Source organism: Falco biarmicus, chromosome 10 (genome assembly GCF_023638135.1).
Source record: "Falco biarmicus isolate bFalBia1 chromosome 10, bFalBia1.pri, whole genome shotgun sequence".
Taxonomy (NCBI): Eukaryota; Metazoa; Chordata; class Aves; order Falconiformes; family Falconidae; genus Falco; species Falco biarmicus.
The window spans coordinates 27540729-27558094 of NC_079297.1; the positions used below are offsets into that span (position 1 = coordinate 27540729).

The 17366-nt window shown below is 38.9% G+C and overlaps 1 protein-coding gene across 4 annotated transcripts in view; it reads right to left on the reverse strand.

Moving 5' to 3' along the window:
- Positions 1–17366, reverse strand: part of BMAL1 (basic helix-loop-helix ARNT like 1) — a 53279-nt gene that overhangs the window by 17976 nt on the left and 17937 nt on the right. For 3 of the 4 annotated variants that reach the window (XM_056353420.1, XM_056353418.1, XM_056353417.1), the window contains exons 2-8: positions 9026–9149; positions 8128–8275; positions 5055–5075; positions 4009–4047; positions 3626–3667; positions 2496–2653; positions 963–1042 (exon numbers count right to left, since the gene is read on the reverse strand). In XM_056353420.1, coding sequence (XP_056209395.1) covers positions 963–1042; positions 2496–2653; positions 3626–3667; positions 4009–4047; positions 5055–5075; positions 8128–8267 — 480 coding nt within the window. In that variant the 5' untranslated portion in view covers positions 8268–8275; positions 9026–9149. Of the gene's footprint in view, positions 1–962; positions 1043–2495; positions 2654–3625; positions 3668–4008; positions 4048–5054; positions 5076–5335; positions 5446–8127; positions 8276–9025; positions 9150–17366 lie in introns of those variants that run through there. The other variant, XM_056353421.1, reaches the window with a different exon arrangement.

The following is a 17366-nucleotide window of genomic DNA, read 5'->3' on the forward strand; positions in this document are numbered from 1 at the left end:
AACCTTTAAAAACACCTCACATACAGTAGAACTTCTACACTAGGAGAGCTGTCTTAACATTTAGAGATAACTGAGTCAACAGGCAAGATATGAAATTACAATGAAGCGTTTTTGCATCTGCAAACATTTTTTGGCATCTTTCTGGGCATCAGGCCAAGAATGTAAAACTATTTCTATGAGGAAAAAAAAAATCTATGTCTTGTCCAATAGAATTATGATTATGTTTAATAAAGCCTTCAAATTAAAATAATATTTTAACTGTATTTATTCCATAGTTCCTCTGCTAGAAACCGGATATAACCTGGGTATTTATTTATGTGTCTGTAGGCAAGTAATTCCCATGTCAATAGTACTCTTTTTCAGTCACGTAAAAGCATGCAGGATTAGGCCCTAATTTTATAGCTTTAGAGTCACAATGCTGCAGAAATTGAATTCTGCATATGCTGCATCTGGACACTGCAGTGCTTCAGAAATTACACAACCTACAAGAAAAGCTTAACTATTGACAAATGATACAGGCTCTCCATGCTATAAAAGAAGTATACAGCAAGCAGCCAAACATAATAAGTCACGTTACATCAGTGACCTCAAAAAAAAAAAAAAAGGTGTTTGTTATATCACTGTACACTGAAAATCATGTCAAGGTAGGCCACAGCAGAAAGTCTGTAAGAAAATAATTTATGTGATTTTGGTAAATTCCATGAAATAAATTTAAGAGTCTGGTGGTTACCATCAAAATACCAGTTTCCTCAGATCTCGCAAATTTTTCCGCTTAAATTAAGAGACACTAGTCATCATTAAAACCCACTGACTTTATGCGGTAGGCTTGCAGATTTCTTTGTTATCCTCCATATTCAGAACATTCTCAAGCTGAGATACAAGGCCGAAAAAACCTGGTGTTTTGCTTTGGGAGAGTTATATTCACAGCCATTGATAACTCTTAATTAAAAACTGAAACGTACCCTGAGAATAAGGTGTTTTAATTCATCATCTGATAGAAAAGCAGGCTTATAGTTTGCTTCTGTATATGGGTTTGCAGCACCTAAAGAAAAAAAAAACAAAACACCAAACAATACCCATGTCACAAACTTAACGATACATACTTAGAACTAGCAATTTTCCTTTGGCTCCTTCTTACACTGTTACTCACTGCAGGTGTTCTTGAAAATGAAAGTTGTTTTCTGGTTTTGATTTAACATGAGCTCTGTTGGTATTAACTTAAAAAAGGATGAAACTTTTTTGCTTAAGCACAAATACTGTGTTATGTAGTAATGCAAATGGAATGCCTTCTGAGATCTAAGTGTTCCTTGACATATTTTTTAACGCAAATGGTGTCCTTAATTTATGGTCCTGCCTCAGAATTGGGGTGTGGATTAAAAAAAGATATTAAAGAATAAAAACCTTCAAGCTATTTCTTCTCTTTATAATTTATAAAGTGACAAGGTCACATAAACAGTCACTTAGGAACTTTACAAATCAGTTCTCTCATTCCATGCCAAAGTCAAAAAACAGCATCAGAACATCATCTCGCAATGTCAAAAGCCCAAAATTACTAACAAATGAGGCAGCTGCTTAATAAAGAGTAATTCTTCTCATTCTATTCTCTTCATAAAGACAAAAGTCAAATTAGGAACCACTGAAGTGCTATGAAGTACTAACCTGATCAAATGCAAGTGGCAGAAAAAGTGAAACCTTTCAAAACGCTAGGATAAATGATCGGAAGACACCAATTCTCCTAGAAACTAGAACTGTGACTCTTTAAATTAGCTGCATCACTATCTTTTCTCAGGGGCGTATTTCTTGAAGGCTTAAGCTTTCATCACTGATTGTGCCCAAGCACTGATGCACTCTTTTGTGAAGCTTTAGGACATACAGGAATTTGCAACAACCCAAAATCTTTCAAACCTGCATGCTTCCCTTTAGGTTCTTCAATAGAAACTCGTTAGAGACTAGAATTGACTTTTCAAAGTACTCTCCCTCCTTTCACACAGAGCTAAAGGTATGAACACAAAACCTGAGAAGTCCTGTAGGAATATTACTTACACCTAAAATCTAACCTCTCTGTCCAACAGGTTTTACACACTGCCTGCTTAAGAGCACTGCCCAAGAACACTGCTTGGTGCTACAGCCGATCCAGCCACTCCAGCCCTTTGCTCCCTCCCTCCTCCAGCCTCCACTGCCTTTCTATCATTGCATCTAGCAACGGTGCTCAATCATGTCAGAGGATGTCAAATTATTCTTTTCTCACCCACAAGTTTTCCCAGTCAGATCAGGATATTACACCATGAACCAGTAAGCTATAACCAAATATGCTGCATCATTGCTAAGAAAAGGAGAGAAGTCCTCTCAAAGTGTATTAACTTACTCTTTTGGCAAAAGGGCAAGAAAGGGAGAGAAGAAGTATGGCTTTGGGGAAATCCCATTCTGCCACTCTCCTACAGTCCTGCCCACCCACCCCCCTCCACCCACCCCACCCCCACCCCCAGTCAACTTACCACGTAGTGTTTTCATGTGCTGGACAGCCATCCTCAAGACAGTGAGTTTATCTAGCTTTCGAGACATAGCGTTGCACGTTGGTACCAAAGATGCCAGTTCATCTATAAAACTGTTCATTTTATCTCTACGCCTTTTTTCAATTTGACTATGAGCCTCCCTAGAAGAGTAAGGCGGTACAGAAAAAGGGAGAGGCATGAGAAAATAAATTGCATTAAAACCCACAAATATATATATATTGCATTAAAACCCACAAATATAACCTCCTGATAATTAAGTTACCCTTTTATCCTTGTGAAAACTACATCTACATACAGAATTCTTCAATCATTTTATGTTCATTATTTGGATGAGTAACACAAACAATAGGCAAAGCTGCAGCACATGGTTCTGATTTAGCAGAACACACATACAGTGTGGGCCATACAGTACACTGAATCCTCAGTTCCAAAACAATCCACTAAACGGTACAAAATTATCTTGAGATTTCTACTGTTGTACGCCACTTTTGTTCTTAGAATATACACTGAAACGTAACTGGAATCAGAAAGGTCACAGATAAGCAAATTCCAGTACTTATGTAAACACTGAATAAAGCATTCAATTAAGAATTTGTGATCAGTATACTATATGAATGTACTAAATATTTAAAACTACCTTTTGCTGTGGCAATGTAAGCCTCCTACTCATCCTACAGCTTTCCACTTGAAGTATTTGAGATACCTCTGAACTAAAGTCTTCCTCACCAGGAAAAACAATGATGAACACTAAATGATTTAAGTTTTGTTTTATATTTTCCCGGTATCAAAGAGTCACTGTTAACAGTTTCACAGCCCACTACTGAGTTTGAAATAAACAAGATGAAGAATATAACATAATCAGAAACATAGAGACTTCAATTTCAACATTAACGAAGTGACTAAAACCAAGTTACCTACCAATTGGTATCTGCACAAAACTATGCAGTTTATACAGGCAAAAGGTTAACAGTGCAAATATATAGAAAAGTAAGAGAAGGTCAAAGCTGGAAAAAATGATTCTTAGGATAAGAAATATGTAAATATGTAAATATTTCACATAGGCAAAAAGGCAAGAGATAATTCTTTTCAGTATACTTGTTTTAGAGTATTACCTTGCATTTTTTATTCTGCCTTGTTGGTCTGTATACTCCAATCTGTTGAGAAACAGTATCACAAAGTTACAGTGTGGAAACCACTAAACCCAATTATTTTAACGTATCTTACATACTACTGATCCTCACAAAAATCAGGGGGGGGTTAATTTGAACATTTATTTAACCTTTCCTCAGAGAAGATAATTATTTATAATATCGTGGCTCAAAGTATTGGGGGTTTTTTTGTTTGTCTGTTTTAATTTGTTCAACAATCTTAAGCCTTTGTCCCAGCAAAGAAACAATTTGGGACACATGACTACAGTGACACTGAAAACACGTATCTACACACAGGATCCTATGTCAGTACTGTGGAACTAACACTTTAGCGACATCAACAGTACCTTCCATGTTGGTCATCTTTATCTGTATCCATACCTTCCCTGCAGAAACAGAATAAAGCAATATATCACAAATTAAGCAGGATTAGCAAAACTTATCAGCTTATCATAAAATTAGAATAAAGTATTCCTGTCATCTTTAAATCATAAACACAAAAATAGGAATATAAAAGTGAGAACCTGGAAGGACTAAAGAATTTGTGTGGGTTTTGCAATATTAAAACATTTTCTTAAATTAGTTGTGTCTCCTTCGGAGCTAATAAAACTTCACAGTTCGATGTGTTTGACAGTAAAACATGCTGCAGTTCAAAGCTATCATCTGTTATAAAAATGTTTTTAGTTAACTGGGATGGGGGGGGGGTAAGACGTATCAATGTAGATATTTTTTCATGCCTTCATCAGAAACAGGGCTACTAACTTGCGTTTACTAGAGTTAAAAGGTCAACCACAGGCAGTTAAAGTGCCTAGCATATAATTCATAAATTGTCCTAATTACTTTGTGCAGATGCCTGTGTGCTCTACACTTAGGTTGCCTTATGGCAGCCAGCCAGTTTTGGAGTAGGAGATGGTAATAATTTAGACCAACAAAACATTAAGATGACCAAACGCATGGACAGAAGGAAAGACTATGACAAGCACATTTGAAATTAGCGTCAACTACCACTGTAGATACATGGCTTTTGTCTCAACATGACAAAAAAAAAAAGAAAAAAAAGGAGGCATAAAGAATAGAAAGGATCCCTCCTCCCCCCCCCCCCCCCCCTTACATTTTAATACTGTAACCATAGGTACAGAAATAAGGAGAGGAAAGTACAAGTCTTCACAGCCATATCTGGCAAAAAAAGTTGAATGCCTAAGACTACAGTGTTGGTAAATAACAGGAAGAAAATGTTTTGATATACATAAATCTGTACAACTGTGTTTAAACAGCCACCTTTAGGCCTAGCTTATTCTGGTTTAATTCCTACCTGGAAATTTAAAGTAAGTGGGAGGGAAAACACCAAACATCTTTTTCAAGTGAAATCAATTATTAAAATATTTATACTTACTCAAAAGGAAAGCCATCAAGTCTGAAAAAAAAAAAGGAAAAATAAAGTATACCACATATAGAAAATAAGAACATCTTGCATTTTCTGCTGAAGTTCTCAAGCTAATTTATATTCTTATTTGAAATAAAAAGCACAACGAAAACAAGACAATAGCAGTGAACACATTCTGAGGAAACAAACTTGTTCAAATTCATCTGCTTTCTGAAAGAATAATTCTGCTTTTTAAGAAAAGATAGCATAGTTCATTACACTTAATGTGAAAAACTAATAAAACAACTAACCTAAATTATGTTATGCAAATCACTGAGATATTGTTTCATCTTCAGAAATGAAAGATCTGTGCTTTATGCATGTTGCCCTTGTGGTTAGATAAATGGGATTTCAGAGGACTCTAAGGTCAGAAATAAAAATAAAAATAAAATGAAGTATCTCATGTTTCTCAGTCTTTGATTCTGCCCAGCAGGACAGATAAACATTTTCTTTTAGTCAGTATTAAAGTCCTAATTCTGAACTTTATACAGACTTTATCATATCATAAAGAAAATTACGCAGAATTTCTACATGCAAGCTAATTGTTGGCATCACTTCAAGACTGTAAAGTGACCTGAAATACCACTGAGCTTTGTTAAGAGGCTGTTTTATAAAAGCCTTAGGAAAAGTCTTCTCATATTAGCCATTAACATACCAGTTATTCCTGTTCAACGTGAGACATTAGCTTTCCCAAAAATAAACATGGTAGTCTTTCATATATTATTCATGGCACTTCTATATCAATTATCTTTGCAACTGGTTTTTAAAAGAAGCTTGAATAACGCGAAAGGTTTTCTTCATCTCTCAATTTGCACATTTTGAGTTACTGTCTTAGGCAATAGCTCAACGCACTTCTGATGCTCACAAAGAAAGAGCACGCAGGTCTGTAACAGGACTTGGAAACAGAAACGAGGCATCGGTTTCCCACTTGTGATGCCACCTTTAGCTACGGGATTGCTTGTAACAAAATTCTTTTTAGCCTTAGAAAAACCCTGAAAGTAAAAAAAATTCCAGAAGAGGTATAAGGTAAGTTATAAACGCTTCAGGATAGTTCACTTTCTTATCTTACATTATTTCAACTGAAAACACTACTCCCAAGAAAAAAATTAACTGTTTATAGACCTGTACATGAAATCTTGGATTCTGGCGTTTGACTAAAACAGCCTGTAGTGGCAAATGGACAACCTTCGCTGAAGTGACAGCGAAAGGTTGACAGGAATTTTCCGGGAAAAGTGGCAGGAGAAAGAACTGACAAGAAGCTGGTGTGGAGAGCTGAAAGCACAGCTGATCCACATGCCTGCTTGTACACGTGGTGAACAAAGAACCACGCTAGAACAGCCAGGCTCTGCCTTCCTTATTCCCTGCCTTCATGGGTAAATGAAGCTGGACACTGACAATTTATATAAAAAAAAAAATTGTTATCAGGCAGCAAAAGCTGAACAGTAGCATTTCTGAACATTTATCAATATGTACGTACATAAGGAAGGATCAAGGAAGTCTACCTCAAGTTCTGTTTTAAAATAGGAATATTTACTAGCCACCGTTTCCTCTGCAACACAACATGAACTGTGGTATGACGACAGCTGTTGTAAACTTACTTTACTTAGTACTCAAGGAAACAGTATTATACGTATTTTTTAGAAAAGCACAACCTAAAGGGCAGAACTTACAAGAGCAAGCTGCCTTTTGGAAAAGAGGACTTGAGCAATGCTTCCTACCCAGAAGAATAAAGATGGAGAAATCCTTTCTAGAGAAGAGGAAGTTGGTAAGATTGAGACTGTTCGCTGAATTTTGTAGTAGTCAATTCAACTAGAGGGACTCATACTTCTCAGGAAGACTAAATGCCTACTAGAGGGGGGGTACATATGCAGTATGTCCATAGTCTTTAAACAGTACTTAAAGTTTTATGTCTAACTTCTCCTAGAAATACATCCTACGCACAGGGAACCTAATTCTTGTCATGCTCAGCATGCGTTACAAATTCTACCCCTCCCTGCAAGAACTGCCAACGATCCAAAGGCCCACAACAATAAAAATCATGCCGAGTTACATAAAAATGGACTATGTAGCTGTATTAACAACGATGGGACCCATTCCCAAGTTAACCTGCAGCTACTAGGCTTTGTAACATTGCAACACACTTGAGGTTTGCACAAGGACTTAAGAATAAGTAGGTTGATCTTGGTGTACCTAGTGCAGAGGTTATTACACATTTGGAAATCTAGCAAACTTTACTACAACCTTCACTATTCTAAAGTTGAGTTGATGTGATTTTTTTTTTCTATTTCAAATACCTGTCTCAGGAGAGAGAAGCTGTGGCTGGGATAGTGCTTCTGAGCACTTATTAGCCAGCTTCCCTTAAAAGAGAAGCAGCTTTCTTGAACAAAGCCACATTCTACCACCAATTCAGAAGAAACCGGATTTTTACTTTGTCAGGAATAACAGCCTGTTATTCCTAATCGAGGACCAATACAAGACTGAATCAGTTGATGAAATCAAAGGCAGATCTACTGCCTCAAACCTGAGACTATTCAGATCCACACTCAACTGGGAGACCAAAATAGCACTGTCAAGCAAAGGTTGGCAGCACACTGACAGGAAGTGACTAAAAAAGGCAAAAAAAAAGGTGAAAAAAAGGAACTACTCCCAGTTTTGCTTCTGCTTTTTAATGAATTTATTATCTTCCCTCCTGCCAGCTGACACTTTTTCCTATGTAAATGGTCAATATAATCAACCTTCACACCGTACATTTCAACAGTATTAATTTTCCCCCCCTTACCAGCCAAAGGTTTCTTTGCTCAGCCTCCCCCCATCTGATAGCCCTCAATTCTAGCTGCACATAGATGAAGGCTTTCTTTTTATTATTTAGTAATGAACTTTCCTTTTAGTGCATAGTAGCTTTTTTCTTTATTAAAATCTTGACAACAGGTTGTCAAGAAAAGGTTATTTAGAAATTGCTAGAAGTATTTCTATCATCTCCCCCACTGTATTGTTGTGTTACAACCTCTTTTAGCAGTGTTAAATTAAGAGAAATCCAACTTACTGATAATCGGTAGAGCTTCCCTTTCGTTTCCTATTACAATCCATTCCCGAAGTGCTAAGGGAACTGGAAATCAAGTCAGCAGGGTCTGGTGACATAAAGTCACTAATTGTAGAAGATATGTCCATCCTTTGGTCTGCCATTGGATTGTCTAACATTAGGGGGGAAAAAAAATATTGAAAAACCTCCCCATCAACCCAAAAAACATTGCATTAATAGAAGCAGAAACATACATATTTTTGATAATAACAAAAACAACAAAAAGATCAGATCTCCAACATAGTGTTCTTTAAAACTGCCAGAATCACAATTCTATTATTTCCTTTTGCTGTAAAGCAGATAAAAGGCAATTTCTCCTTTTCCAGTTACTGGTGTATTGAATCTTGCACACAAACCATGACCATTCTCAAAATATGCTACTGAACACAACTGTTTTTCAGGAATTGTCAACATTATCTTTATCAAAGCCAGGTTTACACTTATGTTAACTGGCCAGCCAACGAACATACCTAACGTAAACAACAGGGTAAGTTCTGTCTGTCTTTCGCTGAGTGGGAACACGAGTTCTAGTATGTCTCTCCATTTGAGGATTACACTATCGAAGTTCATAAGCTTTGAGAGTTCCAATTCCACTGAATTTCACAGAACAGAAATCAGAAGTTTTCCATAGAAAATCAGGTTAAACACACCCCTACCCACAGCAGATGACAAATAAAAAACTAATCACTCAATGGTCAAAGAAGACTAGTTAAAGGTACAAACTAATTTAATTAGCTTTTTCATCTAACACATACACATCTTAATCCTCTAGACTGCCAAATAATTATACTGTTGAAAGAAACCCTGTGAAAAGGCCATTCATAACTAAATGGCATTAGCTGTGACACAGAAGAGCTTTTACCTGAAAGCCTGTCTTGGAAGCCTAGGTCCACCTGGGGAAAGATGATGATGCTCAGCCTGAAGCAGCTGATCACCTTAAAACTCTTCCATGCCTCATATTCTCTTAGTCAAGTACTTTCAAAAACCTGAATGGGAAAAAACCCAGCAAGGTTAAACACTTTCAAAACAAGTTTGTTTAGCACAATTGTTTTAGGCACAGTTTAAAACAGCAAATAGTCATTTTCTACTCAAGGACTGAATTTTAGTTTCCTCATAAAGCACAGAAGCTTTATCCATCACCAAAAGGCTTAGATGTTGGGATGTGCATCTCCAACAGCCCAAGCTTTGGAACAGAAGGAATCTCTTCAGCATCACGACCTTCTGGCCCTACATTTCACTCTTTGGTCTTGAACAAAATCACTCCGCTCACAAACAAAGATCAGATCTTAACACATTTGTTGTCAGATGTTACCAGAACGAGTCAAACCGCTGTTACAGTGCAAAGGACAAATCTTCATTTGCTTTATCCCTTCACTTGCTGCTGCCTCACTATTAAGGTGGCCCTAGCAGTGAGACATTTGTGCTTGGCTTACTATTTTAGTTACCCTTGCAACAGTTGGTATTTTCAAAGGAAAGGCAGTTAAACATTGTTCTGTTCTGCAGGCTTCAAGTTTTTAAATAAAATCCACACCCCATACTGTAACTCAAGTCCTCAACTATGCCTCACAGCTACGCTGTAAACTTAGTGGTGCTCTGCAGGTGGATGTCCTTCCCTTCCAGACTTCTGTCACAAAACAACTTTTCCAGCCAAACTTACTATGCTAGACTTAGAAACAGTTTTAAGCCTGCCTGGTGCAAAAACCCTTTGAAAGCCTTTTGGATACGCTGTTTTCTGGTTAATGCATCTGTGACATCACGACAACCTTTCTAACCTGTGACAGCAGAACTTCCCAATTACACAGATCGGCAAGCTCCTGTCACACTCAGAAGTCAACCAACCAGTATTGTGTCAACACGAACACACAACTGATTCCAGTGAATCACATACATGGACATGCGAGGAGTTATAAGCTACAGAAACCTCACAAAACTCTAAATCAACGGTATAATTTTATTCAGCTCTGCCAGAATATTCAGAACGTATAAACTTTCAAAAGTTTAAGTTACCTAAATTACTGATCTTGTTACAGTAATAAGAGTCAGGATCAACAGCTCTTAAATCTAAGATCAGGCAAGTCAGTGCCTTAATACCACCAACTTTTGAACAGAGGATCATTGTTGTTCTAGAAGCAGTGCTTCCAAATTGCGCTGAGGGCTCACCATCCGTATTAGCCGACAACTTCTCTATGGTCCTTTCTCAAAAATTAAAAGGCAGTCGGGTTACCTGCGAATGTGTGGACACACCGGTACAAGTAAGTTATGAGGCCAGCTGACACCAAATGGTCACTGACAAAAGCTAAATCAGTACAAATTTAAGTCAAATTATAAACTGCCATTAAATCCATAATGACAATCTTTTTACAAGTCTTTCATTCACACTAATACAGTTACTTGTAGATCAAGCCTTAGTTTCTTCCTATATCAGCCTTTTCCTAGTTGGCTGCTTTGTCCCTCTTACTCAAAATAATCCAACAACTATAAACTCTGTAATGTTACTGTGGTTTATGAAATTACTGCAGCTTAATTTACAAAGCACCAATTAAACCACAGTCACTGACCGTTTCTTTGTGCTTGGTTCAGATCCAAAACCATTATCTTCAGTCTCAGTTGATGTGCAGAAGTTAGTTACAGCTGAACTTCATGTGGCCAGTGGCTAAGCCCTATGAGTTCAGTGATAAAAATTCTGTCACATCAACCTACCTACAATGCCTCTTTTTTTATGCTGCCCAATTACTCCGCATCCATGATTCAGTCTTGGAACCCAATATAAAACCCAAGCACTGTATAATGCACATACTAGAAACAAGTAATTTTTAAAATTTATGGTCCAACCACCTACAATTAACTTCAGAAGCTCCTGAGCGCCTCTATATGTGACCATAATTGTTGAACTTGCATTTTACTACTTAATATAATTTCATAGATCACTTACAATGACTTCAGATGGAAAGTTGTGATGAGCTGCAACTAAAAAAAAAAAAAAAAAAAAGAAAAAAGGGGGGAAAAACCCACACAGGGGTTTGTAAGTTTAACAGTCCTTTCCCTTTAAGAATGCCTGCCACAGTCAGCATTTTAGCTTAATAAGCAGAACACTGCATAAGTCACTAGTATGCTTCAATGAAAATAAAAATAAAAATAAAAATTGCTTTGTTGTTCATATTAACACAAAAATTCCAAAGCAGTTTTACAGCAAAAAAACTTCAAATCAAGTATCCATTCAACTGGGCTGCTATTTTAAGTTATAACCAAGCATCTACATTTGATAGATTCAAAGCAGCTATTTTAAGTGTCTTGACCATTTAAGCAGAACAAAATTACATAAACAGAATTCTCAATATTGGTTTTTTTGTCAAATATTGTCAGTATTTCACGTCAGCCCTTTTTCTACCGTGTCCCAAATGCTCAGCCCAATCCTAACCACCATAGCCCTACATTTTAGCATTACAGGAGTTAAGAATCACTCATGTCTCTTGAAATCAGGTTTAAAGTTAAGAAAATGTCAACCCAATGATCAGAGCAAAAATCAGCATGCCCTGCTACAATAAACAGTGACCAGTTTAGAAACATGGTTTTTTGCAAGGCTTTCTTAAATTTCTGACAAATTGAGTATTTAACTATTTTTTCAGCCTCCAGCTATTAGCTGTTCAGTAGCTCAAAAAAGTCCTCTACGAGAAGGAACACAAAAGTTACCCATTTATATAAGCAAAGTTCAAATCTTCCATTTACGATGCCCAGGCTGTTGCCAAAGTGCCCCAAGGACCTACTTGAAAAAAATGCCGTGTAGCCTACTTCCTGATTAACTTCTCCTGTAGATGAGAATCAAATGATATGTTGTCATTGTATCACATGACAGTGTCTGTCCACAGCCTGTTTGGGACTCCTTCCTTCAGGATTCCCCTCCTTTGCACCCAATCTTTCTCCAACCCCTGTAACAAGGCTACTGAGACAGTAAAAACAAATCTTACTGTTCATCCCTTCAAAAAAAAAGTTAGATGACATGTGACTAGCTTAATCATGCAGCAAAGCTGATCACGAGTACATAAACACCTCTGAGCAAATCAAGGTCACAGCTAAAGTAGGTCAACTACGTCTGCCAACCACCCATCTGGAAGTCAAGACCTCTTTACACAAGCACCACCAGTTTCAGTTACCTCTAGGCAAGAGTCAACTCTCTGCAAGATACAAACATATTTATTGTAAAAGAAGTGCAATTCGTAACTTCATGAATCACACAAGCGTCTCGTATCGTAAAAGCACTATTTTGCAATGACAGAGGAAAACCGTGGTGTGGTTTCCTCAAGTAGCAATTGAAAAGACACTCATTGTCCCTCTGTGTAATGACTGAACCAAAAACAGCTACAAAAAGGAAATCATCTGCTTCCCTTCGCAGCAGTACTCCATCTCCAAAGTTAACTACCACAGTACAAACTAGCAGGAAACAGAAGGATTATTTCTCTTTGCTCCCTGTGTATCTTCGCAAGGTGGTGTAGATGTGTGGCTCTGGACACGTGCACACTCAGTAATGGTGAGAGTTTCTGCTCAAGGGCTGCTGGCGTCCCTCTGATGATTTCAAGATGGGTACTGGCACACACGGGCATGGCTGCTGGAAGTAACAAGCAGATCCTACATCAGAATCTTCAGTATGAAATTCTCTGTAGGAGTCAAAGGAAGATCTCAGAACTAAAGCAGTGGTATTTTCCTTTTCCTTCAGTACTTAATGAGCAGCTGTCAGAATGCTTCATATTTCCCCGATATATGGACGCCGTTTTGTTTTAATGGCACCTCTCTGTTCCTTGAAGTCCGTAACGCTATTTGCAAGAACTCTCTGTACTGCCAGAAGATAGAAAGCCCTGTGGCTCTCGTACATGCAGATGCACCTCACCTCACCCTCTGGAACAAAGAAGTGCTTTTACCCTGGTTTGCTTGTTGAGGTCATCCTTTTACCACTCACCATCCGCATGTTCGCCAACCTCTGGCAGCCTGCGACCCACATCTGGGTTTGGAACTCTTCCAGACCCAAGCTCTTAGCAAGATCAGTAGCTCATGTTTTGATCCCGTCCTTAACCACACACAAAGAGCAGCAGCGACCCAACAGCTTCCTGCACTTCTCATCTTGGCGGCTGCGGCTACCCAGCCCCTCGCAACAGGGCGCAAGCATCCCCCTGCCCTGGGGAAGGCAGAGACACAGCCTTCAGCTGTTCAAGCGACTGACCATCCCAAAAGTGCTCCCCAGCCTTCCTAAGGAAAAAGTAGCCAGCTGGAGGGAAGCAGCCCATGAATTGAAACCAGCCACAAAGCTACAAGATGAACCATTTTGACATGGGGGGGCGGGGGAGGGAAATTCTCCAATAAACAGAAGAAAAACTCCACATGCACACAGAACACCCTTCAGCTCCAGGAAGTTAAAGGCATTTTCTCAATAGATCAATATACTGTCCACACACACTCCGCCAGCAAACCCAATTCTGTTCATTGCTAGCATCTCTGAGAAAAGACAGAACACGTCATATCCTGGCATCACCTCACAGGAGTTTTCCAGACTGTCATAGCGATAATCGAGCCACAGGAAAATATTCTGAATTTCACCCTGTTCACAGATCACTCAAGACTTCCAGTTCAGGGCCTCAGATCCCATCTCTCCTTGCTTAAAAGGGGAAACACTTAAAACTTTTACTTCTGGCTATTTTAACAAAGGACTTCTCTGTTGCTCCAAAACCCGGAATAAGTGGTAGCTAAAATAACTTTCTCTTGCAGTGGGGAGCTCTGAACTAGACCCAGGAGCACAGAAGTGCCTGACCAGTGCTCAGGGAAGGGGAAGGATCTTTGTCCTCAGCCTGCTGGCAACACTGCTCCTAATGCAACCCAGGAGGCTGCTGGTTGTCTTTGCTGCAAGGGCAGCACTGCTGGCTCAGGGACCCCCAACATCTTTTCTGCCAAGCTGTTTTCCAGCTGGTCAGCCCCTAGTCTGTACTGGGGCATGGGGTGTTTCCTCTCCAGGTGCAGGACTTGGCATTTCCCTTTGCTGAATTTCATAAGGCTCTTCATGCGGTTCTTGTTGAGAGTTTTCTCTGGCCTGTAGAGATCCCTGTGGCTAGCAGCACACCCGTACGTGGTCTATCCACCACTCCCTCCCTGTTTTGCATTGTCTGCATCTCCAAGTATGAAGCTTCAGACAGCATGGTAAGACAGGAAAAGAGGTTGGTTCTTGAAGGAGAGCCAAACACATTTAACCCCCCCAAAAAACCCAATCTCATGTTCTTCTCAGTGAAGCAGAAAAATGTCTGTTTCAAGGCTGGTGTAGTCCCATGACAAGGCCTCACGGACAGAGGTACGGACCATCTTCACAGCAGAGAATGAAAACTGGAACAAAAGCAAAGTCAACCCATCCCACTTCCAGGAATCAAACCTATTTAGACTGAAAGTCTGTGCTATGCATGAAGTATTTCCCTCCCTAGTAGGGGACTGGTACATAGCCCTGCTGATACAGTCTAAAGTCTAGCATACATACACTGGGTCTGGAGACCATATCATCAGCAGCAGCATCCTGACTAATCAGTTGACCTTCAGACACAGATTTTTGTTTCCTCTCACACCCCTCTACCTATACAGCAAATCCCAGTTAAAAAGTCTTTTCAACAAAGCTTGCTAGTTTGCAACCATTACTGAAAGCTTGATCTAGTATAAGCTTCTCATCAGCCAAGATTAGACTCTTTGAGCTCTTATTCTTTGAAGTAAGCTTATGTTGGCCTGTTCAAATATTTCATTTTGGACAACCATCAAAAGGAAACGTCACAAGGGAACTAACCAAGCCCTTGTAAAAAGGTGGCGATGCACGCTCTTGGAAATGAGCACTAACACACTGCTGTTACCGAAGGAACTTGCCCTGCTTCAATAATCAATCCTCCAGCACATGTACTCCTTAGGTTTCCAGAAACTGCCTCCACAAAGAAAACAAAATGGACCTGCCTTTCTTGGAAGACCAGGTTTCAAGGGATTGCTGCAGGACACCTAAGAAACATGGCTATTGCCTACACATGAAGCAAACTACAGCCTCCTGGAAACAACAAGTACTGGTCCTCACATCACTAGACACCGAGTATAACTGTAACAGTGCCGAAGGAATTCCTACACTCAGCCACAGTGGCCAGAATGAGATTAACCAGTTCAGGCACCTCTGCTTTGAGCAGGAACCAGTGAATTCTGCCTCAGAGTGCTGCAAATATTTTACTGGGTGCCTTATAACATTTTACAGACACACAGAGATCTCCACAAGTATTCTAGGAAGACATTTTTGGATTTCCTCTCAAATGTCAAGATGGGTATTTTAAGGAGGCTTTTACAAAAAAGTATTGCTGTAATACAAAATCTGTAAAATAACAGCTGATCTCCTACAAAGAGTAGACAAATTAAACTAAGAATTCAATTAGCACACTCCTTTGTGCCTCTGGATCCCTTATTTTAACAGGTCCTGCTGATCAAAACCATCCAGTTTTATTTCATTGGAAATGAATACAGCTGAAATGGAATAAAAATCAGTTACTCTGAGAAGAACTGCTCATAAGAAAAGGACTAAGCTCAATATCACAAGTGTTTTAATTATTAAAAAAAACACCAAACACAGCAACAAAAATACCCCAAAATTCAAAACTTAAAGACAGCGCTACAGACATTTCGTTGAGCACAGCACCCCAGAATTTGTGCAGTGGAAGTTACAGAACAAAACAATTGTGTTTTACATTTAAAAATAGGGTCCGCCAATGCTAAAAGCAGGTAAAGTAAGTTCACAAAAACTATGTTACGATGTAGTATTTAATATTCATTTATTCCAGTCTCTCAGAAGACACTGTGCATGTGTGGGAAGGAACCAGGTATTATATTTTCAACAGTGGGGAGGGTAGGAAGACTTAAAAATTAACAGACAACAGAAACTTTTAAGTCCTTTGGGCCAGAACTATAATTCTACTCATTTAACTCCAAAATCAATTACTCTTAGCAATGACAGACCCATACACAGTTAAAGTGGAAAACAACAACAAGAAAGTCTACTCCCTCAATTACTGAAACAAACTTAGTTGAAGTTCTCAAACCGAGTTTCCAAGGCAGGTCCAGCCTCCAACTTGTGAAGGATGTACTGTTCCACAACCACTGACTGCAATCCTTGTTCATCAATCCTAAGCCATCCAAAGGATCGGGGCGGGGGGGGGGTGGTGGTGGTGGTGTAGGGTGTGTGTATGTGAAAGAGAGGGAAATCCATCCTGCCATACGGGTAAATCAATTATCCAGCATTAACACGTTTTAAGTAAAAGCTTAATCAAAGGTACTGTTGACTTCTTTAGTAGCTTATATATTTCCAGCATGCTTTGATCAGAGACCTTAAAAAACCACAAGAACCCCACAAAACAACAAAAACCCTCTCAACTGAGGCGGCAGTGGTTCTGTGAAGCATCCCAGGTTGTACACAACACTTCTGTCAACAAAGTAAAATGTCTTACCTTGTACTGCACTTCAGAGTCAACTTCAAAGCAAAAATTTTTAGAAAACTAGAAATTTATCCCTAAGAGGACTGTACACAACCTGGACTGACATTTCCAGAGCAGGAGAAGCATACAAGATAACAAGTAGGTAAGCTACTTAATTCACTTCTCATGTTTACACAAACAGTGGGAATTTACACATCGCTGCATCTTTAACTCACAACTGGGAATGCCTACCTTGTGCACTTGCAGTCTAAAAGATGCAGCTTTCTGTTTCAAGATTTCACCTGACTCCTAAATATCAGCACTAGTTTATAGCAGATGGATGCTTTAGATACAAGTTTTCAGGATATCTTAACCCTTCAATTATCCATACTGAACAAGCTAAGCTTCATGCATTTAAATATGCATCTTATAATTTGGGGCTTACAAATAAATGCCCCAAACCCCAACTGTTCATTGTAAGTATTATTACAACTGTGATATGCTCTGGGCAAGCTTAATTTTCTTACTGTAGCTAAGGGAAGCTCCTGTATCCTCACAATTTAGCAAATCTTCTTTCTGTAGTTCATGATCTCCAAGGTTGTCTTTCAGCGGCAGGAAGGTAAAATCCTCTCACAAGCTAAGAAATGCATCTTCTAAAAGGCATCAGTATGAAATACCAGCCTCCTAAACACTTCCTCATTTACCTCAAAGGCAGAAGCTGTATGTCACATGAATGTGTAGTAC